The 25928-nt window shown below is 38.6% G+C and overlaps 1 protein-coding gene and 1 non-coding gene across 7 annotated transcripts in view; both read right to left on the reverse strand.

Moving 5' to 3' along the window:
* Positions 1-2907: 2907 nt before the first annotated feature.
* Positions 2908-25928, reverse strand: part of ZC3H11A (zinc finger CCCH-type containing 11A) — a 43365-nt gene continuing 20344 nt past the window's right edge. For all 6 annotated transcript variants that reach the window (XM_057508088.1, XM_036909638.2, XM_036909636.2 and 3 more), the window contains 13 exons: positions 25351-25554; positions 25112-25225; positions 24767-24847; positions 23832-23942; positions 22934-22996; positions 21514-21612; positions 13429-13494; positions 8408-8914; positions 7989-8068; positions 6669-6999; positions 5676-5842; positions 5259-5326; positions 2908-4886 (listed from right to left, as the gene is read on the reverse strand). In XM_057508088.1, coding sequence (XP_057364071.1) covers positions 4628-4886; positions 5259-5326; positions 5676-5842; positions 6669-6999; positions 7989-8068; positions 8408-8914; positions 13429-13494; positions 21514-21612; positions 22934-22996; positions 23832-23942; positions 24767-24847; positions 25112-25225; positions 25351-25554 — 2150 coding nt within the window. In that variant the 3' untranslated portion in view covers positions 2908-4627. The remainder of the gene's footprint in view (positions 4887-5258; positions 5327-5675; positions 5843-6668; positions 7000-7988; positions 8069-8407; positions 8915-13428; positions 13495-21513; positions 21613-22933; positions 22997-23831; positions 23943-24766; positions 24848-25111; positions 25226-25350; positions 25555-25928) is intronic.
* On the reverse strand, positions 6374-6476 carry LOC118920494 (U6 spliceosomal RNA). The gene has a single exon (XR_005027938.1). It is a non-coding gene; the product is annotated as a U6 spliceosomal RNA (small nuclear RNA).

Below are 25928 nucleotides of genomic sequence, written 5' to 3' on the forward strand. Positions count from 1 at the left end.
TTAGTAGGAATGTGTCTGTCTCAAGTTTATACTCTGCTGAGGAAGATGGACAGGTATCTGCAAACAATTTAAACAAAACTATTTAAACAATTTTAAAACAACGGGGGTAAACAGTTTATGTCTAGTGGAGAGGCACCAAACCCCCATTTGGGGAGAGGGAGAACTGGGTTTTGAAAGACGTAGCCTGGAGGTCGCAGAATATGTAGGAGTTGGCCAAAAGAAAAGACTAGGTAGAAGAAAGACAGCACAGGCAAAAGGCTGGAGAGATTAGTGTATGAGCAAAGTCCACAGCCAGGAGATTTGCTGGAGTGTAGAGAAGTAAGGGGTGAATGGCAGGAGAAGAGCCTGGTAGGTCAGGGCTTTACATGTTATGTTAAGGGACTTGAATATAATTTTGGAGGGAAGAAGGCATTGGAGGATTTTATGAAGCAAACTCAGGTTTGTATTTGAAATAGGTTTTTAACATGGTGTGTGTGGGGTCACAGGGAAGACAGTGTAGCGCAGAGAAGACACACAGTGACTGGTTTCTTACTATGCTGACGGACAGTGACATGCAATGGGGTATGGGGGGACTTGATAATATGGGTGAATGTAGTAACCACAACGTTACTCATGTGAAACCTTCATAAGAGTGTTTATCAATGATACCTTAATAAAAAAATAAAATAGGTTTTTAAAAAAGATTCGCTTACACCTTAGGCTAGAATAGTTGACAGAGCAAGAATAAGACGAAGCAAAAATGCTGGGAGAATTACCAATGGGATGGTCAGGGGTCACTAAAAACAAACTTCATCTGCCCATTTTTGGCCTTGTTTTGTAGCTCAAATCATCTCTGCTATGCTACACAGAACTCCGGCTCTGACACCTCAAGGAAGCCTTTCCTGACCAGTCTCAAACTTCCTGGTTTCTTGCTCATTCCCTATCAGTCATCCACGTCATACTTGCACCTACTTAATTCCTGGTTACTTTTATAAGTATTTCAGGGCAGGGATTTCCCTTATGACCATCTATCCCTAGTGGCCCGTGACATTTGTGACTGTTAGAATTCATAATGTTCTAATCTGAGCCTCTTCAAGGGATGGGTGTCCAGAATATAGCAGTTACACCAATGTGTTTTTCACATTTCCTCCCATTTCTAACTTGATCCAAGTGATCTAACCATACACACATACTAAGAATTCCATTTTGTTCCTCCCACTCCTTGAAATTTCTCCACTTTTGCGTGTTTGATACATCCAATTCCTTATTTCACTTATTCAACAGCCAGAAGTCTTTTGAGTATTTTTTCCTTCTCTGCTTTCTTCAGAACCCAGATCTTGGCTCTGCTTATCCTCGTTGACACTATAGGCTGTTGCTTTAATCCTGAGGACAAATCAGTCACTGAGACCAAAAAACCCAGAGACAGACTATGTCAAGTTTTAATCCACTGCTTCTTGCTTATCACCAACTCAGACTCTGCAACTTTAGCAGTTGAATACAATAAAATATAGTTTATTAATAGGCCCTCAGTTCACCTTGTGAACCCCAAATAAATACATTAAAAGCAAAATCAAATTCTGGATTGCTGTTCTTATTTAGGGTCTTTGCTTATTCTTTGCCCATGTTATTGGGCAGCGTTAAGAAAATGGTCAAGTATTTTCTTTGTGCTCATATCCTTAACAAACACCATTTTGCAAATTCAAATAAATTGAAGCACAGTTTGGAGAGTAAATGATTAATGGAGTCAAATGTGGGATGTGGGAAACTTTCAAAGATTTATTGAGCAAGTTTTCTAACATTGGACTTTAAAAAAGCTCTTGAGAACTCAATGAATCAAACTCAATTGCATGTAAGAATATACTTTCTTATTGTTAAATCCAAACACACTGACTTTGACATTATAGTGGGGAAAAAAGGCAGTGATTTTCCAATACCATGCAGGATGTGGTGTCAAATGAATATATGAATTAAGAGGTACATAGCACTCAATGAGTTAGCTAGTAAAAAATAGTTTTACCTGTTAAACAGCAACTGGAAACCACTTTTCTGTTGCTAAACAAATTCAAAGCAATCAAATATTTTAAAGAATTGCAGAAATAGTCTCTCAAAATGAAGCCACAATTTTAGAAAAGGAGCATAGAATTTTGATCTACATAGATGAAGCTTGATTTCTGAGCTATAATTAAACATCAGTCTCATCTCTACAGTTTTGAAGACTGGCCAAAATGAAAATTAACTATGTTCTGGCCATATAAGGAGAAGATTCACTGAAATTTGAGGTTAAGGTCATAACTTTAGGGATCATTTGAGACAAATGTTATGAGTTGCAAACAGTCTTGAAATTTCTGGCTACGGCCAAACTGTGACATTTAGGTTCTCTTCTTAACAGTTAAAACTGAAAACCACCATCACTCAAGATGAAATACCTGTTCTTTATGAAAAGTTATTTCAACTTGTTAGGACTACTTTTAGACCACTAGTAAGAAAAATCTGTGTTCTTTGGTAGCTAACAAATTTACACATATTCCCCTAACAAAAATTTGGCACACTACTGAAAAACCTGGACTTTCCCAGATAAAATTTTTATATGCCCTCATGCTTGAAAATTCTCAATTGTTGATTTAAGATAATTTCTAAACCCGCTCTCCTTAAAAAATGGCATCCCTGGAGTTACAATGGTAATAACTAAGTATCAGTGTTGGAAAAAAATCCTCAGATACAATATTCATTCTTATCTAAAGCAAATGCAGTTAAAACTGAGTATAGTTGTGGGTATGTCTGGCTCTATGTCCTTGTGAAAGACTTCTGAAGTCAAATACTATCTGTGAAACGACAACACTTACACAGAAGGCCAACCACATTCTGACTGGGGCCTCTACCAAGGCAGACCCCAGGCCGGGGTGATGCACGACTACTTAACTCACAACATCAAGACTTTCTGACACCAGTTTTATTTAAAACACAAATAAGTATTTCTCTTTCTGTAATGGCAAATGGTTCAGATAATGTTGAACATAAATCATTGACTAATACAAGGACTTTAAATATGAAACAAAAGTACTTTTAAAAAGGGAAAAGCATAAAGGTTATATACAAAAGGGATTTGGAATCTACAGGCTGATTCCAAAAACGAAATGAGTAGAAAATCTGTGATGAAACCAGAACATTCCACCTCTGCTTTGGAGAAGGGCTATTATACAACATTCAGTCAGCTGAAGATGGATTGGTAGAACGGTGTCTATACATAAATTTCAAGTCATTTTTGCTTGTGCAGAATCATCCAGATCTTCCCAAGACTGGGCAGTCCTGTGGCTTCCTTCCTTTTCCATATTCCCCACAAGGCTATGTGACGTTCCACTCTTGATGAGCCGCTTACAACAGCAGTTCCTTAGGAGCCCACATGACAGGTGGGTCAGATTCCCGTGAGAGTTCTACGGAACTGGCCACCTAGAGCAAAACACCCACGGGGACAAGTCCTTTCCTCTTCCTTCTGATTATGTACAATGTGTCTCCTTTCAAGACTAGTAACCCCATCATACTTGTTCCTTCACAAGTCTAAACCTTGAGGTGGTATGAGGGAGACCAACATCAAGAAAGAAAATTCAATTCATAAATGAAGAAACTGGAAGGTATACAATACACCCCCAGGGCATCTCAATAGTCATGATTCCGGGCACTGCTACAGTCCATAAATATTGGCAGCTTGAGTGAGCTCATTTTCTTCCTCTTGTGGTTAAAGGGCACCAAATAAATACTGGGTAAGAGGGCCTTATTTGCTGGGAGAGTTAGAAATAGCAAAATTAATGAATTTTTATCATCCCTGTGATAACTCAATGCTAGCAGGAGGCAAGTATGAAGAGAAGGGACAACTTTCATACTAAAAAGAGAATTCCTCTAATCATTATGTCATCATCTCTTATTAATAAGAATCCAGGGAATCCCAGAAATAGAAAATTAGTTTCAGAGGACCCCTGAGGCACTTTAAAGCCTTAAAAAATTACAGTAATAATAAATTAGCTATTGCTCTTCAGAGGCTTACAGAGCAGCAGAAGCATGAAAATCTGGCCCCCAAAGTGATGTCCAGATTATAAGCTTCCTGAACTGCTCAGCCCGCTCTAAAGCTTAGTTGAATATCCAAATACCTTTGAAAAGACATACAATTTAACACAGACTGAGTGGATTTTTTGTTTAGTGGTAGTGTGAAATTTGGTCCTTAATGGTAGCAGCTGTCTTCATCCTTTTCAAATTCAGGTCAACAACATTAAGTACATTAAGACAATACATAAAAGACATACAGCAAAGGGGAAAAAAACCCAAACTGATCAACACCTCAGGGAGTCACAAGTAAATTCTCTTGCATCCTTTCGCCTGGATCCCCTCTCAGTCTTTCTGCAGAGGGGGGTGAGACAGAGCATTTGTCTCTTAAGACACTGAACAATGGCATCAAATGGACCAAATGGTTATCGAGGGAGTTTAAAAATCTGACCCCAAGGAATCCAGCACACATATAGGTAATTCAGAGGTACACTTCCAATTTGGGCAAATTCTAGACTAAAGAAATGATCATTTTGGGTAAATGTTGTAATTGATGAAACTAAGTCCAGTTTTTTATTGGTTTGTTTTTGTTTTAAATGCTCTACCACCACCTTCAGCTATCAATCATTTCTGACAGCTCAAGCAGAAGGTCGTCTTCATCTTTCCCAGGATCAAGGTCAATCTCAGCTTCTAATTTGCCTCCTGAAATCTCCCATATTAATTTCTCAAAATCATCCTCCACAGAAAGGGGGGGCTTTCCTGTTGAGGCAGAGCTAAGTCGGCGAGTTTTTGTGGCCATTTGGGATGAAGAAGGGCCAGATATTTCTAGTGGGGTGGGATCTGAAGAGGGTTGGGTTGGAGGCCGCACAAGACTGTAAGAAAAAGATACAAAACATTATTAGAAAACTGCCCTTTGTCAATGGTGAGCAGAACCAGCTAGACTCAGGGTGAGCCGAGTTATTTCTTATAACATAAACAGAATCATTTTACTTATTTGGGACAAAGCATTTTCATCCTTTAAATCACAATTCAGACCAGAGTTTAGAACATTTTTAAAATAATGCAGGCAAAATAAAAAACAATGGCAGCAAAGGAGAACAGCAACCCTGAGGATCACGTGTTTTCTTGCAATTAGTTTGAATTTAGCAGATTTAAATGTAGCTAAATTATAAGTGTTGCAAGTTATTTAACAGTGTTATTCTCTAGAAAGCATACACAATAATAATGGAATTGCAAGGTGTTACCTGTCTCTAGGTTTTTCTGTCGCAGGCACAGCGACTGATCTGTCCTCAGAGAGGAGGGGGACAACAGCCTACAAAAGAGTAAGGTAATTCAGTGGGAGAGTCTGGCTTTTTTATTTGAGCAAATTCATTTTCTTTTGCCACCTTCTTAGAATCATGGCTATCATCCTAATTTAAGGAATCTATGGAAAAATTATCAAACTGCTGTGTATAAATAAGCAAAACATCTTGCTATCCATAAACCAGCTTTTCAAATCCCATCCTGCTATTCCACAAATTTCCAACTGTTAATGTAAAATATATCAACAACCTAAACAACCAGTACCAGAAATGGCAAGTGTACCACACTCATACAGAGAGCAAACAGGGAGTCCATCCCACCAGAGACTCAAGTGCCATGGAGTTGGACCCACTTCTTACCACAGCTGCTCTTTTGGCTGGGCGCTCCTGCAGGAGACTGCTGGGGCCGAGTGGCTTCACAGCTGCCACGGCAGCAGGGTGCATCTCCACTGCCTTGTGTTTTGGGGCCAATCTGGGGGATGAGACGACTTTAACCACAGATGGCTTCACATTCACTTTGGGCTTAGCTACAAGGGACAGAAAATATCTGATTAAGAGCTAGAATAATCCCTCTTTTACACGGAAAGTAGCTCAAGAAAATCAAAATTCCTTCACAGTACTAGAAATACCACACCCACACAGATTGAAAATGATCCACAAGTGATCTGCACTACATGTGGCAATGAAGTAGATGCATATGCAAATTATTCCTTTCAGTAGCTCTTGAATTTGCTACTGTTCTTCTATTCCCTGGTGTTTTTCTTTCTTCAAGGCCACAGGAAAGATGCACCATGGCAAGTTTCAGACAAAGTTTTTTTTTTTTTAATCTTTTTTTCACTGAGGTATAATGACAACATTACATTATTTCAGGTGTACAACATAATCTTATATTTATATATATTGTGAAACAATCACCACACTGAGTCTAGTTACCACCCTTTACCATACAGTCACAAAAAATTTTTCTTTTGATGAGAACTCTTAAGACCTCTCTCAGCAATTTTCAAATATACAATACAGCACTATTAACTACAGTTACTATGCTGTACATTACTTTCCCATGACTTTAAAGCTTTACAAATTTGCATATCAACCTTGCACAAGGGCCACACTAATGTTCTCTGTACTGTTTTCAATTTTAGTGTGTCGCTAAAGCAAGCATAGACAAAGAACAAATTTAAATTCTGAGAGAGGAAATTCCTCTAGTTTTGTCTTTTTAAATAAATAGTATTATCAGAAATACTACCATCCACCTGTGTGACCACTATACAAGGCAAATGAAATTCAATGCAATTCTTTCCAGGCAGTTACTGAAACTTGGCAATTTTGAAACACACTAGAGAAATCACTCACCTTTACCCTTTTTTCCCAAGGCCTGTGCTGCACACTTCACATTCAATGCTGAGTCCCCTTTCCTTAAGGTTTCCACCTCCGCCTTCTGCGGTGACTTTGTGCGAAGCCGCTTCGTCAGGTGCCGTGGGATGCCAGGCACAGCAGCGAGCATGGGCTTCTCTGTGGTCTGAGTATTGCAAGAGCCCACGTCTCCCTGCAGGAGCATCAGAACCGACTTCTCCTTCTGTGAGGTGCCCCTCTCTGGCTGTTTCTGCGTATGCTTCTCTCTCATGGAGTCACATCTCTTGACTTGAAGTTTACTGATGCCAACTCCTGTGGTTTCATCTGAGGCCTATGGATACATTTAAACGACAGAATTAAAAGTTTAGTGACTCTAACAACCCATATGACAATTATTTATAAGTTGTCAGGCTTTACAACGCAATTTAAAAAAAATCTTGTTTAAAAGAAAAAACACCTGAAACTAATGTTTTATGCTAATTTTATCTCAATTAAAAAAAAAAAACCTTATCAGTTGCCATGCTGACATCTAATCAAGCAGTTTGACATGATCCAGAAATCAAGAGCTTCTGCTCTTTATTTGATAGTAAGTAGAAAATGCCAAGCTAAAGATGAAAGATAGAGATACGTGGAATAATAAAAACCCAGTTTATAGGCTATATAATCATGACACTAAATCAAATAAAAGTGACTAAGTCATAAGAAACTTGCACAAGGACTTACATATAAAATGTTCATTATCTTAATCATTTAAAACAAAATCTAAATGTCCAGAAACAGACTATATTCATATAAAGAATATTATATGGCCAGTAAAACTAAACATCCTGAAGAAGTATTAATATGGTTAAATTGACGCAAGCTTCAAAAGGATACACTGTAGAGTTCTCAAGTATGTTCTACACGAGTTAAACATTAAACTAGTCACATACATGTACATATGAACAAAAAGCTTGAAGGAAATCCATGAAAAAAAATATATAATGGTTATTATATCTGGGTTGTGGAATTATAGATTTTTCGTTCTTTAAAAAAATAAAAATCCCCAAATTTTGTGCAATGAATGCTATTACTTAGTTTAAAAAACAGGAATGACCAATTAAAAACAACTTTAAGAGTGCACAAAAATACTATGTGTCTGCATAGAAAACTCTCATAGAAAGGTATACTTGCAGAGACAGATTGTTCACCTAAAGTAACAGTGAAGTGTTGAATGGAAATTTATTATAAGCTAAATATGGAAAAGCACATTTAACCATTCATCTAGCCTTTCTTTGTTCACCATAGACAAAACTACAAAATGATCTTAAATAAACTTACCTTTTTAGCCTCTGTTCTAGTAACACTGCTCTGAGAAGCAACCTCACTTCCTTCCTGATGTCTCTTTTCTTCTTTTATACCTATATTTACATTAAAAACATCACTGGTAATTTCATTTAGACTACAACTTCATAAAAACAGATTAAGGGAAAGTTTTCTTAATAAAAGTAATGATAAAATAGGACAAATAAAACTGTAGATAAAGCCCATTAGTCCTCTTTAAGTTTAAAAAATGCACAGTATCAAAGATCTGTATAGTGCTGCTGGAAAGCAGCAGCTCGACTTCACTTATTCCAGAGGCTTCCCAAGTTATCTGAGTAAAGAAAAGTTCTGACAGAACTCTTCAGAATACCCTGTGGATCGCTGCCCTTTGGAGCATGATTTGGGGAAACATACTACAGACCAAACTCTGCTGTTACCTGTTTTTTTTGTGATTCGGGGAAACCGCTGCGCTGCTGGGATGGCCTCAGACTGAGGCGGGGAACTGGTGCTGCTCTCAGAGCCCTGCTGCACCCGCAGCGCCTTCTCCAGTTTAATTTCCTCCAGCGTCTTGATATGCACCTCCTGTATAGGCTTTGTTCTACCTGCAGGCTCCTCCAATTGTCCTTTGCTGACAACCATGGGTGGCAAAACCACTGTTTTTTTAATGTCCCCAACAGTCTTTAGAGTGATGCCAGTTACATCCTTTTTGCTTTTTTGTCTCTCTGCTTCCTGCTGCCGATGCTTCTTTTCCGCCAGGACCTCAGAGAAGGTTTTGATTCGGACAGTGGAGGAGGAGCTTCTTGTTCCTAAAGAAGAATCATCACCTTTGGAAGGTCCTTCTGTCTTGAGTTTGGTTTGCAGTTCTCCACGTTTTTGACTAGCTTTTTCAAGAAGAATTTCTTCTAATGTCTTCACATGGATCTCACCAACTTTAGTAACTCTCTCTGTTTTCACGGGGGAAAAACAAGTCACTGTATTTGGAGTTCCTCTCTTCAAGACTTACCATCTCTCTGTTCTCGGATCAGGACAGAGTCAGAAGAGTGGTATCATTTAGGCAGGCAATTAAAATGACTATACGTATTTCAGTATTAGTTTCAATCTCAATTTTAGAATGCTGTTATGTTCCAGGAATTAGCCCTCAAGGAAAACTCCTAGGTAGCAAAATCACTAATCTGGATTTCTAATTAGAAGCTTATTCTTGAGGAACCTGAAAGCCATTTACTAGGTGGAGAAGTTTGTCATTACAAACCTTACCAATAAAAAGATCAATAAATTTCCATTCATAGATATAAACATGTGCTAGACACTGTACTAGAAATACAATGGTAAGTAAAATACAATTTCTACCCATATGTAGTTTAGTCTAACGGATCAGTAATTAAGGAACAACAAAGTATGGTAATCATAACAACTTTGTATAATATTGCATAGGAGCACAGATCAAGAACCTCTGTCTAGGAACTGATTAAGGGAAGCTTTTCAGAAGAAGTAATATTCAAGGTGTATTTAAAGGACGAAAAGGAGGTAAAATAGGAGACAAGACAGAAGAAAAATGGGAAAGGTCCAGAGACTGGCAGGCCACTGAAGAGCTATTTTTACTGATACATTAATCATTCTACATCTGCTTAAACTAAAGAGCAAATTTCACCCTTCACAGATAGGCTTATCCTTATTACTGAAGGGCTGAAGAAATAATGAAGTGATGTGGAAAATAGAAAAATTTAGAGATTATTCACACATATTTAATAACTGAAGATCAAGAACACAAAATGTCTGTTAACAGCCTGAAATGTAGCACGCTGTGTTGTCTCACTGCTGAACTACTGAACATGCTGTCCCCGTCCATGCAACAGCCCCGACTGGTCTCATTCCCTTGCTGCCCAGTTTTAACTGAGTTCAACTTAGAACCTGACACCCTTCAATCCAGTTTGTTTCTCTGATCACACAGTGCTGTTAATTGACTGTATTTCCAACACTCCTGGACACTTCATGAGAACAGAGACTGTATTTAGTTATCTGCAGTATTTTTGTACAGTACCTGTTACACCAGAAGCCCCCAAACACTGAATTATTTCCTTAACTTTTTAAAATAAAAAATTTTCAAGACGTTGGGCCGATCTCAAGATTACCACCCCAAGAAAGTACATGAATGGTGACTTGGAAAGCCTGTTTCCCTACTCTATTAAAATTTCACTACAATGATGGATAAGACACTAAAAGTAAAAAAATCCACAACAGCATTGAGAAATAAGGATGCCACTGGCAGAACATAAATGTTGAGGAATTTCTGAGACAGAAAGTAGATGTCTGAATTTACGGAATAGATAAAACTGGACTGAGACCAAATAACCAATCTTCCCATGTTTTCTACCGCCTGCTACTTCTATAGCTTCTCTTCTTCCTTCCTAATTACAACCCTTAAATAGAATTCGTGCCTCATATCGAATTTACCGAGTATCATAATTCTTCCAAGTGGTAAAGATACCTCAAGACAAATGCTGGGCATAGAAGCCACAGGGCATAAATATGCAAAAAAGTAAAAAGCTAACCTTTTCAAACAATATTGCTTCTCTCTCACTTACCAACTTTACATTTCCCTGTATGGCCCCGGAAGATGACTGGTTAGCCAGAGACGGGTAAGATTCCTCAAGGGAGGAACAACCTAAGACAGGCACAGTCACAGGGGGGTCATCAGGTGAGAAATTGGGGATCAACAGAGGTGAGGCTTAGAACCTCACCCCCCCTCTTCTGAGAGAAATCTTCTGCATATGTGGATGTTTTATTGCCCTTGTCTAGCTTGGATTAACACATAGTCTACAGGCACACACCTGATCATCTACATTTGCCCTCTTACAACACTGAACTATGTTTTCTACCTTTATCTTGCATCTACCTACCACTTCAGCATTTCATTAAAAAAAATAATAATAATAATAATAAGGGAGAAATGTGGGATTCACATATAAATCAAGTATAAAAATCAAACGAATATTCATATTTGACCTGATTGTTTATAGTTCATAATGCGTGATCAAAACCGAAAGTTTCTGTGATATGACTGCCCTTGCACTGTTCACCATGTAAGAACTTATTCACTACGTAAGAATTTGTTCACCATGTAAGAACTTGTTCGTTATGCTTCAGAAGACTGGAGACTGACGAGAATTAGGCTTGGGGTGGATTAATGATTGTGCATTGAGCAGTGACCCCCCTATACAGAATTTTATTGTTGTTAACAACCATTCGATCAATAAATATGAGAGATGCCCTCACAAAAAAAAAAAAAAAAAAAACCGGACTGAGACCTATTCTCAACAGAGCCAAAGAAAATTGCCAAAGTACTATGAAAAGCAACACTGGGTGGAAATTTAAGGATGGCCTATGAGAACAGTTGGGCCAGTTAATGCCTATCTCCTGAGAATGCTCCCTAAAAAGAGAAGCTGCTGGGTAGAGGAGCACATTATGAGTACACAGGGGCTGGAAAGAGGTGAAGGATGAAAATTTTGGGCTTTAATAAATGCCAGGCAGAAAAAGGATAATGGGGGAAAAATGAAAGGCAAAGCTAGGAAAAAAAGTTAGTTAGACTCTTACACTAAAGGAACTTTCCTCCTATGGCAACTGTGCGGGCCTCCAGCCTGTCAGCAACCCACACAAGCTGCCTTTTAGTATACCTTCTCCACTCAGGCAGACAGAAGTCATGTCTCCTAGTCAGGAGAGAGGGCCACTTGGGAAAAAGACCTTTAGAACCAGAGGAAACCGGGGTCAGGTACTTAAAACTATGGAAAAAGAATAAACAAAGAGAAGTGATGGAAGATGACAAAATCACACAAACACATTTAAAACAAGATTCGAATTAGAGACCCCAAAGCAGCCTGAAATTAGGCTGTGAAAAAGGTGAAATCAGAGACCAAAAACACCAAAGTTCTTGGAAAATAAAAGTGACAAAATAAATCCAGGAGGAACTGAGTAATTAAAGAAAAGACAAGGGAGAACAGAGTTGCCAAACGACGGTCTATGGGTTAAATCTGGCCATGATCTACATTTATAAATCCAGCTTCACTGGAATACAGCCGCACTCATTCACTTCATTCATTTACATACTGCATACGGCAGCCTTCACACTACAATGGAAGAACTGAAAGGTTGTGATGGAGACTATGGACTACAAAAGCCTAAAATACTTACTGCCTGACCCTTTACATAAAGTTCATCAATTCTTGATCCAGAAAATAAAGCCAAGCAAAGATCACAGGAGGTGAGGCAAAAAAACCCGGTGGGATGAAAAGTATGAAGGTGAGGTTAAAAGACATGTGATGCATATACATGCAAAAGTTCCAACACCTGTCTAATAACAATTACATGAACGGAAAATAAAAAGGTGAAGAGGACATACTCAAAGAAATCAGAGGAATGCTTTTTAGAACTAAACAAGTTAAGTCCTCAGATTCGAACGGCCCACTGAATACTGATAGAATGAACAAAAAGATGCATGTTTAGACCTACCATGTTGAAGTCACAGCATTATCAGAAAGGGACAGAAAGAAAAATACTAAAAGTTTCTGAAGAATAAATTTAGGTTGTTTACAAAATAATAAGAATAGTGACATCAGACTCCCTTTTTATGATGTTGGTAAAATATTAATATCCAGATCCAATGAGGATAAAATGAAAAAGGAAAAGCACACGCAAAACTTGTTTCAACACAGATACAAAAATTAAAAAGCATCAAACTGAAACCAGCAATGTATACAAAAGTTGGATGGATGCTCATGGATATTCATTTTATTATTCTTTAAAGTGGACACATATTTGGAAAGTTTAAAAATTAAGAGTACAGGAAGAATATAAAGAAGAAAATTAAAAATAACTTAGAACCTCAATACCCACATAAAAACCAATGTTAACATTTTGGTGTACTTTTACAGTTTTTCTAGGCATATAATTTTTATTTTACAGAACTGTAATCACCTCATATATGCATGGATGTTTTTCCTGAAAATAAATTTCTATAGTAAGAAAATAAACCCATCCACAATTCTTATGTTGCCCTAGGTCAAAAGGTCAGAAGTGATGTGTGTTCTTCTGTAACTTTTCTTCACTCAATACAATGCAAGTTTTCTACAACACTATCATTCGGGACATGACTTTTCATGATAGTATTTTAGTATATAACTACTTTAACTGAATTCCTTTTGGTTGGATATTTAGGTAGTTTCTAATTTCTAACTATTAATGCTATCATGAATGATCATTTTGCCATTTTTAAGTACAAAAAGAAAATTTATACCAGAGAGTAATCAAATACTTAGAAAACAAACAAAACCAAAGCACAACCCCCGCCCCCACCCCAAAAACACGAACCCTAACTTAACTGCAATAGGTAAATCAAAGAAAAAAGTAAAGATTCTTAATGGCAAGGAAAAAAATATCAGAATCTGGGTCTTAGGGCTTTACCTACCTGTTGCCTCCTCGTTCGGACCAGCTGACAGGCCTAATCGCTCCTTCAGAGAATTGGAAACTTGAACTATTGAAAAAAAAGAAAAAAAGATTTAATAAAATTAAAAGTTGAACAGCAACTTTTTACAGGTTAAATATCTTTTTCAAACTTACACAATAATTAGGCTTATGCTGTTCTTCTAATGCAAATGCTTTTTTTTCCCCACCTTTCTTACTTTTTGTTTTTGTTACCATTTATCTACAATTACATGAGGAACATTATGTTTACTAGGCTCCCCTCTTCACCAAGTCCCCCCCACAAAACCTCATTACAGTCACTGTCCATCAGCGTAGTAAAATGCTGTAGAATCACTACTTGTCTTCTCTGTGTTGCACAGCCCTTCCCGTACCTCCCCCCACATTATACACGCTAATCGTAATGCCCCCTTTCTTTTCTCTCCCCCCTTATCCCTCCCTTCCCACCCATCCTCCCCCGTCCCTTTCCCTTTGGTAACTGTTAGTCCATTCTTGGGTTCTGTGATTCTGCTGTTTTGTTTCTTCAGTTTTTTCTTTGTTCTTATACTCCACAGATGAGTGAAATCATTTGGTACTTGTCTTTCTCCACCTGGCTTATTTCACTGAGCATGATACCCTCTAGCTCCATCCATGTTGTTGCAAATGGGAGGATTTGTTTTCTTCTTATGGCTGAATAATATTCCATTGTGTATATGTACCACATCTTCTTTATCCATTCATCTACTGATGGACACTTAGGTTGCTTCCATTTCTTGGCTATTGTAAATAGTGCTGCGATAAACATAGGGGTACATCTGTCTTTTTCAAACTGCATCGCTGTATTCTTAGGGTAAATTCCTAGGAGTGGAATTCCTGGGTCAAATAGTATTTCTATTTTGAGCTTTTTGAGGAACCTCCATACTGCTTTCCACAATGGTTGAACTAATTTACATTCCCACCAGCAGAGTAGGAGGGTTCCCCTTTCTCCACAACCTTGCCAACATTTGTTCTTGTTTGTCTTTTGGATGGTGGCAATCCTTAGTGGTGTGAGGTGATACCTCATTGTGGTTTTAATTTGCATTTCTCTGATGACAAGCGATGTGGAGCATCTTTTCATGTGCCTGTTGGCCATCTGAATTTCTTCTTTGGAGAACTATCTGTTGAGCTCCTCTGCCCATTTTTTAATTGGATTATTTGCTTTTTGTTTGTTGAGATGCATGAGCTCTTTATATATTTTGGATGTCAATCCTTTATCGGATCTGTCATTTATGAATATATTCTCTCATACTGTAGGATGCCTTTTTGTTCTATTGATGGTGTCCATTGCTGTACAGAAGGTTTTCAGCTTGATATAATCCCACTTGTTCATTTTTGCTTTTGTTTCCCTTGCCCGGGGAGATAGTTCATGAAGAAGTTGCTCATGTTTATGTCCAAGAGATTTTTGCCTATGCTTTTTTCTAAGAGCTTTATGGTTTCATGACTTACATTCAGGTGTTTGATCCATTTCGAATTTACCTTTGTGTATGGGGTTAGACAATGATCCAGTTTCATTCTCTTACATGTAGCTGTCCACTTATGACCAACACCAACTGTTGAAGAGGCTGTCATTTCCCCATTGTATGTCCATGGCTCCTTTATCATATATTAACTGACCATATATGTTTGGGTTAATGTTTGGAGTCTCTATTCTGTTCCACTGGTCTGTGGATCTGTTCTTGTGCCAGTACCAAATGTCTTGATTACTGTGGCTTTGTAGTAGAGCTTGAAGTTGGGGAGTGAGATTCACCCCCCCCCCTTTATTCTTCCTTCTCAGAGGACTGACTGCTTTGGCTATTTGGGGTCTTTTGTGGTTCCATATAAATTTTTTAACTATTTGTTCCAGTTAGTTGAAGAATGCTGTTGGTAATTTGATAGGGATTGCATTGAATCTAGATTGTTTTGGGCAAGATGGCCATTTTGACAATATTAATTCTTCCTAGCCAAGAGCATGGGATGAGTTCCCATTTGTTAGTATCCTCTTTAGTTTCTCTTAAGTGTCTTTAGTTTTCAGGGTATAGGTCTTTCACTTCCTTGGTTAGGTTTATTCCTAGGTATTTTATTCTTTTTGATGCAATTGTGAATGGAATTGTTTTCCTGATTTCTCTTTCTGTTAGTTCATTGTTAGTGTATAGGAAAGCCACAGATTTCTGTGTATTAATTTTGTATCCTGCAACTTTGCTGAATTCTGGTATTAGTTCTAGTAGTTTTGGAGTGGAGTCTTTAGGGTTTTTTATGTACAATATCATGTCATCTGCAAATAGTGACAGTGTGACTTCTTCTTTAACAATCTGGATTCCTTTTATTTCTTTGTTTTGTCTAATTGCCATGGCTAGGACCTCCAGTACTATGTTGAATAACAGTGGGGAGAGTGGGCATCCCTGTCTTGTTCCAATCATAGAGGAAAAGCTTTCAGCTTCTCGCTGTTCAGTATGATGTTGGCTGTGGGTTTATCATATATGGCCTTTATTATGTTGAGGTACTTGCCCTCTATACCCATTTTGTTGAAAGTTTTTTATCATGAATGGATGTTGAATTTTGTCGAATGCTTTTTCAGCATCTATGGAGATGATCATGTGTTTTTTTTCCTTCTTTTTGTTTATGTGGTGGATGATGTTAATGGATTTTCGAATGTTGTACCATCCTTTGCATCCCTGAGATGAATCCCACTTGGTCATGGTGTATGATCCTCTTGATGTATTTTTGAATTCAGTTTGCTAATATTTTGTTGAGTATTTTTGCATCTATGTTCATCAGGGATATTGGTCTGTCATTTTCTTTTTTGGTGTGGTCTTTGCCTGGTTTTGGTATTAGAGTGATGCTGGCTTCATAGAATGAGTTTGGAAGTATTCCCTCCTCTTTAGTTTTTTGGAAAACTTTAAGGAGAATGGGTATTATGTCTTCTCTATTTGTCTGATAAAAGTCAGCGGTGAATGCATCTGGCCCAGGAGTTTTGTTCTTGGGTAGTTTTTTGATTATCAATTCAATTTCTTTGCTGGTAATTGGTCTGTTTAAATTTTCTGTTTCTTCCTTGGTCAGTCTTGGAAGGTTGTATTCTTCTAGGAAGTTGTCCATTTCTTCTAGGTTTTCCAGCTTGTTAGCATATAGATTTTCGTAGTATTCTCTAACAATTTTTTTATTTCTGTGGGGTCCGTCGTGATTTTTCCTTTCTCATTTCTGATTCTGTTGATGTGTGTAGATTCTCTTTTTCTCTTAGTAAGTTTGGCTAGGGGCTTATCTATTATATTTATTTTTTCAAAGAACCAGCTCTTGGTTTCATTGATTTTTTTCTATTGCTTTATTGTTCTCAATTTTATTTATTTCTTCTCTGATCTTTATTATGTCCCTCCTTCTGCTGACTTTGGGCCTCATTTGTTCTTCTTTTTCCAGTTTCAATAATTGTGACTTTAGACTATTCATTTGGGAATGTTCTTCCTTCTTTAGATAGGCCTGGATTGCTATACACTTTCCTCTTAGAATTGCTTTCACAGCATCCCACAGAGGTTGGGGCTTTATGCTGTCATTGTAATTAGTCTCCATATATTGCTTGATCTCTGTTTTAATTTGGTCATTGATCCATTGATTATTTAGGAGCATGTTGTTAAGCCTCCATGTGTTTGTGAGCCTTTTTGTTTTCTTTGTACAATTTATTTCTAGTTTTATGCCTTTGGGGTCTGAGAAGTTGGTTGGTAGAATTTCAATCTTTTTGAATTTACTGGGGCTCTTTTTGTGGCCTAGTATGTGGTCTATTCTGGAGAATGTTCCATGTGCACTTGAGAAGAATGTGTATCCTGCTGCTTTTGGGTGTAGAGTTCTGTAGATGTCTGTTAAGTCCATCTGTTCTAGTGTGTTGTTCAGTGCCTCTGTGTCCTTACTTATTTTCTGTCTGGCGGATCTGTCCTTTGGAGTGAGTGGTGTGTTGAAGTTTCCCAAAATGAATGCATTGCATTCTATTTCCTTCTTTAATTCTGTTAGTATTTGTTTCACATATGCTGGTGCTCCTGTATTGGGTGCATATATATTTATAATGGTTATATCCTCTTGTTGGACTGAGCCCTTTATCATTATGTAATGTCCTTCTTTATCTCTTGCTACTTTCTTTGTTTTGAAGCCTATTTTGTCTGATACCAGTACTGCTACACCTGCTTTTTTCTCCCTATTGTTTGCATGAAATATCTTTTTCCATCCCTTGACTTTTAGTCTGTGTATGTCTTTGGGTTTGACGTCTCTTGTAAGCAGCATATAGATGGGTCTTGCTTTTTTATCCATTCTGTTACGCTGTGTCTTTTGATTGGTGCATTCAGTCCATTTACAAAGGGTGATTATTGAGAGATATGCACTTATTGCCATTGCAGGCTTTAGATTTGTAGTTACCAAAGGTTCAAGGTTAGCTTCTTTACTATCTGTCTAACTTAACACGCTTAATTAAGCTATTATAAGCACAGTCTGATGATTCTTTATTTCTCTCCCTTCTTATTCCTCCTCCTCCATTCTTTTGTATGTTAGGTGTTTTATTCTGTTCTTTTGTGTTTCCTTTGACTGCTTTTGTGAGTAGTTGATTTTATTTTTTGCCTTTAGTTAGTATTTGGTTGGTCTGCTTCCTTTGCTGTGTTTTTATTTTCTCTAGTGACATCTATTTAGCCTTAGGAGTGCTTCAATCTAGAGCAGTCCCTCTAAAATACCCTGTAGAGGTGGTTTTTGGGAGGCAAATTCCCTCAACTTTTGCTTGTCTGGGAATTGCTTAATCCCTGGTTCATATTTAAATGATAATCGTGCTGGATACAGTATCCTTGGTTCAAGGCCCTTCTGTTTCATTGCATTAAATATATCATGCCATTCTCTTCTGGCCTGTAAGGTTTCTGTTGAGAAGTCTGATGATAGCCTGATAGGTTTTCCTTTGTAGGTAGGTGACCTTTTTTCTCTCTCTGGCTGCCTTTAATACTCTGTCCTTGTCTTTGATCTCTGCCATTTTAATTATTATGTGTCCTTGGGTCCCCTGTGTTGGGAGTTCTGTGGGCCTCCATGGTCTGAGAGACTATTTCCTCCCCTAGTTTGGGGAAGTTCTCAGCAACTATTTCTTCAAAGACATTTTCTATCCGTTTTTCTCTCTCTTCTTCTTCTGGTATCCCTATAATGCAAATATTGTTCCATTTGGATTGGTCACACAGTTCTCTTAATATTCTTTCATTCCTGGAGATCCTTTTGTCTCTCTCTGCATCAGCTTCTCTGTGTTCCTGTTCTCTGATTTCTATTCCATTAACGGCCTCTTGCACCTCATCCAGTCTGCTCTTAAGTCCTTCCAGAGACTGTTTTATTTCTGTATTCTCCCTCCCAACTTTATCCTTTAACTCTTGCATATTTCTCTGCAGATCCATCAGCATGGTTATGACCTTTATTTTGAATTCTTTTTCGGGGAGACTGGTTAAATCTATCTCCCCAGGCCCTCTCGGGGGTTGTCTGTGTAATTTTAGACTGGACCAAATTCTTCTGCCTTTTCATGGTGACAGAGGTGGCTGTAGGCAGGTGGCGCATGTGTCAGCTGGGAGAACAAAGTCCTTTCCTGCTTGCTGGTCGCCTTGCCCTTCTCTGCTGCCTGTGTCGGTTACCTGCACTCCTGGAGCAGCCTCCGGGTTAATCCCCTAAGCTGCTGTGGGCGGGGTCTCCATCAGGGTAGGGCAGAGCCCTGCGGGGAGTGGTAGAGGCGGGCCGGGTGTGCTCTCCTGTGAGAGCAGCGCCCCCACTGGGCAGCTGTGCACTGGTAGCGGCCTTTGGGTGTGGCCTGGGTGGCTGTGCACCAGGGGGAGATTCTGGGCAGCTGCTGGGGTTGCATTTGCTCCTGGGATGTTCTGCTGCCGCTGCGGGCTCGCGCAGGCTGCTTGGTCGGCCGCTGCCATGGCGGGCTTGTGTGGGCCACTGCTGGCTCGCACAAGGCCGCTCCTGGGCCCCTCGCTCAGCTGCCGCCACCGTCGCTGGCTTATGCGGGCCGCTCACTCGGCTGCTGCTGGCTGACACACACTGCTCCTGGGCCGCTTGCAAGGTTGCTGCTGCCAGCTTGTGTGCTACTGGGCCAGTGTGTCGGGGTCCGCACTGGCCGGGGGAACGATTGGCTGACTGCTTATTGCTGTGAGGGGCTTCAGAGCTGCGCTGCCGCATAGGGAGTTAGGTTGCCTGGAGCTCCTGGGGATTCCCAAGTGCTGGGCTGAGTGTACTGGGATGATTCCGTCCAGCTGTGAGGTCCCTGTCCCTTTAAGACTTTCAAAACGCACTGGCTTTTCTTTTGTTCCAGGGGAGCCAGTTGTGGGGACCCGCTCTCAGACTTTGCTCTTCCATTTCTCTAGTACCCAGCACCCTGTGCACCGTGTGTCTGCGCTCCTGGTGCGGATTACTAGAGCTCGTTGTTTAGGAGTCCTGGGCTTTCACTCCCTCCCTGCTCCAACTCCTTTCTTCCTGCCGGGGAGCTGGGGTTGGGGGGGTGCTCAGGTCCTGCTGGGCTGTGGCTTGTGTCTTACCCCCTTCGTGTGATGCTGAGTTCTCACAGATACAGATGTGGCCTGGCTGTTGTACTGTATCCACTGGTCTCTCTTTTAGGAATAGTTGCATTTGTTGTATTTTCAAAAATATATGTTTCTGGGAGGAGGTTTCCGCTGAACTACTCATGCCGCCATCTTGACTCCCTCCTCACAAATGTTTTTCAAGAATCCCTTAAGGTCTTAAAATTTTTCTTCTCCAACCAACAGATCCATGTGAATCATAGATTCCCTAAAGCACTTTGAAAAGCTTAAAAAAAATTATCTTTCTTTAGATCTGAAAAGCAAAAATTACTGAACTTAGGGGAAATAATTTTGTTACTATACAACCATCTAAAATCTTATTGGCACCAAAAGGTTTTTTTCCTCCTAAATGTACTTAAAAAGATGTTCATTAGTTGTAAGTCTTCAATATGATTGACAGACAAGGAGGAAGGGAATCTGGCTGCAAAGAAAGTAACTCCTGTTTGCCCTGACAATGCAGGAAAGCCCCTGAACATCTACTCATCAAAGCCTCTTGGGCTAGAGGAAGAGTGAAAAGAAGCTTCTTATCTTCAAGAAAAGTTACAATTAAACACACTGAGAAGGAAAAAAACACTTTCTTGGTAATGACCACTAATGTTTCCCTGCAGGTCATGCAATGAAAAAAGTCCCAACTCTTGGTTTCTTTCTATCAAAAGCTTCAGTTTTATCAAGAACTACATTGGAACTTCACCTATAAAGTCATTCCACCTCTCAAAGAACTCTCAAGTTAGTCCATGTCTCTTTTAGAACACTAAATTCTGTAACACTAAGTCCTCTTTTCTGTACTATTTTAACAGCCTACTAACTCATATCCTGGATAGCACTTTTGTCCCCTTCTGATCTTTCTCCGTGTCTTAGGAAGGTAATGGTTGTAAAATGGAAATCTGAGTCTTTGGTCCTTGTTTATAACGTTCCCATGGTTTGCTGCTATCTTAGGAGCAGCCCAACCTGTACCGTGGCTGGAAAGCCTCAGTATGACCCAAAGTCCCTTCTTCCTCTCCAGTCAACATGCCCTTCACTTCAATTCAATGTTTCAGCCATATATGGTTCCTTGTGCACATCATGCTTTTTTAGCGCTGTGCCTTTGCATGTCTTTCTCTGCCAAGAACACAGCCTTGGGCCATTCAATTTCACCTGATTCCTAATTCATATTTCAGGTCTAAGTTTCAAAATCACTTCTTCTGGGAACCTTTCCTTGAGGATGGTAAGATGAAGTGCCCTCCCTATATGCCTCTATAACACCATGCATTATGTCACAGAATTTATCATTATGTAATTCCTATCTTGTTATTGTAACAGAAGGTCCTGAAGATTGTGATGGTGATTTATTCAGTGGTGTCTACCTAGAATCTAGCAAAGTAAGCACTCAAACATATGTTGAATGAACAACAAAAGACACAAGATAACCTAATTTCCCTGAACAAGGAAGAATAAACCATACTTGTTAACATTACAAGAGACAAATGCCATGATCACATACACACAGTGTATTAGAACAAAGATACCTTTTTTTGGTGCTTTGTCAGTGTTTGTTTCTGGAGCTTCAACTTTCTTCCCTAGCCTCTGTGCAAGGCTACGCTTCAGTGGAGGATCGCTGTCACCACCTACGGACACAGGGAACTTAGTTTAAGAGTTCAAGTCAATTTTCAGCAAGGTCAAGCCATATAAGCAAAAACAGACAACACAGAATTATTTCTGTTAAGTTTTCTGCATTTATACAGCTTGTTCACTAGCTCCCTTAGAACTCAATGTCAGAAAAGGAAAAAAAAAGCCCCAGAAAGAAAAGTTTGGGAAAGGTACAAAAAATCAGAATGCACATATCAACATTTACTAAATAACTGACTAAGAGTACAAATGAAGAATTATAAGCCCTAGTTAAGGCTGAAATTCAGAATTAGGAATAGGTGAAAAAAAGTCTTCACTGGTCAACTGCTGAATTCTAAGGTAAATTTGTGGTTGAATGCACCAGGATGATTAGGACAGCAAGAATAATATTTTACATTTTCCCATGAACTGAAGACTGAACACCAAACAGCCCCTCTCCTCAATTCTAGGTAAGAAATCTAACGTTATGAAAGATTCTACTTCTACTCAAATCACCAATTAGTGATAGAGCCAAGACTTGAACTAAGTTTCCTGACTTGGTATATACTATACTACTTCATACAGAGAGACTTCTAATACATTATACCGTTCAATACAAGTTGTTTAAATGTTGAAAGTTGTTAAAAATTGTTTTTGGTTTGCTTGAAGATACATCTTTGCAGAGTCCCCTTACAAAGTTGTAAGACCATATGGAGAGTATGATTTTCTTTTTCCTCTCATTTGTAATTTAAATATGAAACTAAATATCACAAAGTTTAAAGGTATGCTGACATTAAAGTAGCCTATTTCTGAATTTTTAAACCTGGAATTTTTTGGTGAGAATGGTATCAAAGAAAACATAATAGGTAGGATTTTATGTTTGCAAACACATTTTGAAAAAGTATGAAGGAACCTCTGAAATCAGAGATTTTCAAAATAATTCTTATTACACAGACACTCTAGGGTAGGTACACAATTCAGTAATACGGTAAAATATGTCCCTAAATAGAAAAATAAATAAATAAAGTCAGGGACCAAATTTGTATTAACTGCACACTTTTAAAATCTCAAATTTCACTTTGTCCAAAGAAACAGAAGTATTTGCTGTTTTATAAGCCCAGTACCTTCTAAAAAGTTGGCCATAACCTAACTAAATTGTAACACTAAAAATTTCTGTAGCTTCAATAAAAAAACATGAAGAAATTTTGTTTCAACCAAGAATACAGGGAGACCAGAGGACACTGACAGGACGGCATTTGCATAAAGTGAGTTTTGGAAGATAAGTTAATGCACAAAAATGCAGAAAACAAAAACAAAGGATACACCCAAAACTTATCTTACCTATTGAAAACTTTCTCTTCCCCAGTCTCTCAGCGAGACTCAATCTTACCAAGGGTTCTTCTCCTGAAATGGCAAAACAGAGTATCTCTACTATTAGCCAATTTTTATGTATTCAGTAACTAGAAGTGGGTACAAAGTACACTCTGATATTAATATGAGTCCACCCAGAAAGTCTCTTGAAAGTGAGATCTCGGTCTTAAGGAAGACTATCACATTAAAAACAAAGCACAAAAAACAGATTAAACCTATTAAATAATAATTTAAATAACTAGAAGCACAGCTCAAAAGGAAGCAATAGCACAATCCTAATTATTAATAGTAGCCAACTATATGAAGAGAGGTTGTGTTCTAATCAACTGGTTGTAAAACTCAACTAATACTTTTGCTTGCACTTTAATGTTAAAAGAAATTGTACTCCACTCCACTGCTAAGGCTCCTGTGTAACCCTTCCTTGATCACCCAAGCAAAAAGTGAGCTTTCTTCTGATTCTTTGTTGTGTGAACGGCACATTTAAATGTACCAGCATACTATAATTACTTGTGTCACATCCCTTACTAGGTTTAAAACTATTAAGGGAAAAGACTTCTTCATTTCTCTGTAACATTTTTCTGTTTATCACAGTTCTTTACCCACAATGGACAGTCAATAAATTTGTTGAATGGATACAAACAGTAAGTGTAAGAAATTAAATATACAGAAACGTGAGAGCTGCCTGAACAAGAACTTCAAACTTTTAAACAGTTGAATCAAATGCACTGATATTTCTTTTCCTCCTTGTATCTGAGCAACATACTAACATCTTCCTGCAAATCCATCAAAGGTAAATACACCCAAGGATTTTGCTTTCCCAGCTATTTAACAGTAGCCTGACAGCTCTTAAGACCCACCTATACCTCACCTTGTTTGCTGGACAGAGTTACTGTCCTCACCACAGTCCGGACGTTCTCTTTTTCAGGACTTGGAATAGGCTGAGGTTGAAGTAAAAGACTGGAAGCTCCCGAAGAACCTTCTAAATAAGGCAAGTCAAAGAACAGCAAATAATTTACAGAAAATAGAGCTACTGAAAGTCAAGAATTTTTTTTTTATGTTAAGTCCAGTACAGACCACTGGGTGATTACAAGCCAATCAATCTTTCTGCTCTTACTAGCTTAGCCTACAGTGAATTGGGGTGATAATCCTTATTTCTTATTTGCCTTGGGCACAATGTGAAAAAAAAACAACATAAAATTGTTTTGAGTGACTTAAACACTCAATCTACTTTTACTTATCAGTAAGGTTAATATTATTTTAATGTTAATCTCAGAAGCACACCAGCCATCAGTTGCGTCAATTCGGCTGTTTAAAATCTATGTTCAGTCACCTACAAAACAAACTCCAAGGTTTCTACAGAGCAAGCTCTACCACAGGGGTACTCAGAACCAACCATTTGATTCTAAATACTACTTTGCATATCACATGTAAAATTTTTAAGGTTGGAAATCTAGAACAACCAGGCTGAGGCCAGCTCCAGTAAGAATTCATCTACTACAAAATCAAGTTTTTCCTCTTTTAAAATGGTTTACATGCTGTTCTCTGGAGTTTTACTTCTCACGATAAACAAGTTATTTCAGCTCTTTATTGTACATGCCTTGCCCTAGTTAGCTACTGAAACACAGCAATGAATTAAAACAGGAACCATGATTTAAATATGCCCGTGTTTTACTTCAAACAAGCCATGGAAGTCAAAATCAAATTGCTCGTTGTGGCTGTGGCCAAGTGTCCCCATCACCAAAAGTGTCCCTGTTACTTTTTTCTAGCAACATTCAACCATCTGTTCAAAACTCAATGACTTACCACCTTGTTTCTTGGATTTTTCCTTCATTTTCTTTGACTTAATTTCCTCAAGAGTTTTTATTCCAAAATTCAAACATTCACCTGAGAAAACCAAGTAGAAATCACATGAGGAACTAGCACCTTTTCACCTTTGAATTTTACTAATGCTCAGCAGGCATTCAAATGCTTTCTGAATGAGTAAGAAAAAGTCTATGTAAGTATGTGTATGTGTATAACAGCTACAGGGAAGAGGAAGGTGGTGGTGGTCGTGAGCTAATTTCAAAGGTATTTAAGACAGTTTAAACACATTCAATAGTGCTGTGAGATTTATGAGCAGGAACTAGCATTACTGTAGGCTCTTCTTACCTTGCTTTAAATTGACCCCAGGTTTCCGGGTGGAAGCCACTCGTAATCCATTATGAACTTCGGGAGTTGGTAGTGTAGGTGTTTTGGTTTCATCACCTTCCTCAGAGAACTGATCTATAGTATCAAAATTTAAGGCAAATATATAATTAACAACAGGCCTAGAGCTTTGACCCTGATTCTGTCTAATACACTAAGTAACCCTGATCATTTCTTTGCCTTAAGGAAAGTGCAAAACATACCGTCATCATCTTCATCATCATCTGCAGCATTGATTACAACTGGTGGATGTGTGGGGCTAGGAACATTTTCTGAACTTTCTACTTTCATAACGCTTCGCAGCTGAGGGGAGGGATTGGACTGGACAGACAATTTGCTCTGCTGAACTGTGAGTGGGCTGGCCTTCACGTCCTCTTCTGCTGACTCAGGCACAGTGGGCAACACAGCTAGACATCAAAATCAGTCATGAATGAAAGATAGAAGACACAGTCCTAACTCATCAAAAATCCCCAACCCCCTATGTAAGTCTGGTGCATTTTCCTTATGAGTGTTTCTGTCTTTTTACCCAATTTCTCCATTCTCCCAATTAGGCTTCTCAACTCTCAGGGAGGGAAAATGTGGCTTTTAGCTAGTAACTCTTTACTGTACATAAACACACTCAAAGCAGGCACTTAAAACAGGAAACTGGGGGCCAGATGCATAGTAACTGCTTGCAAATTCTAGACACTTAACATTTAAATCCTAGGGATTTTTTCTGCAAAAAAGTAGCTTTTGAGAGATAACAGAGATAACTGATGACACTTTGGAACCAAACCAGAAA

This window comes from Manis pentadactyla, chromosome 9, assembly GCF_030020395.1.
Source record: "Manis pentadactyla isolate mManPen7 chromosome 9, mManPen7.hap1, whole genome shotgun sequence".
Lineage (NCBI taxonomy): Eukaryota > Metazoa > Chordata > Mammalia > Pholidota > Manidae > Manis > Manis pentadactyla.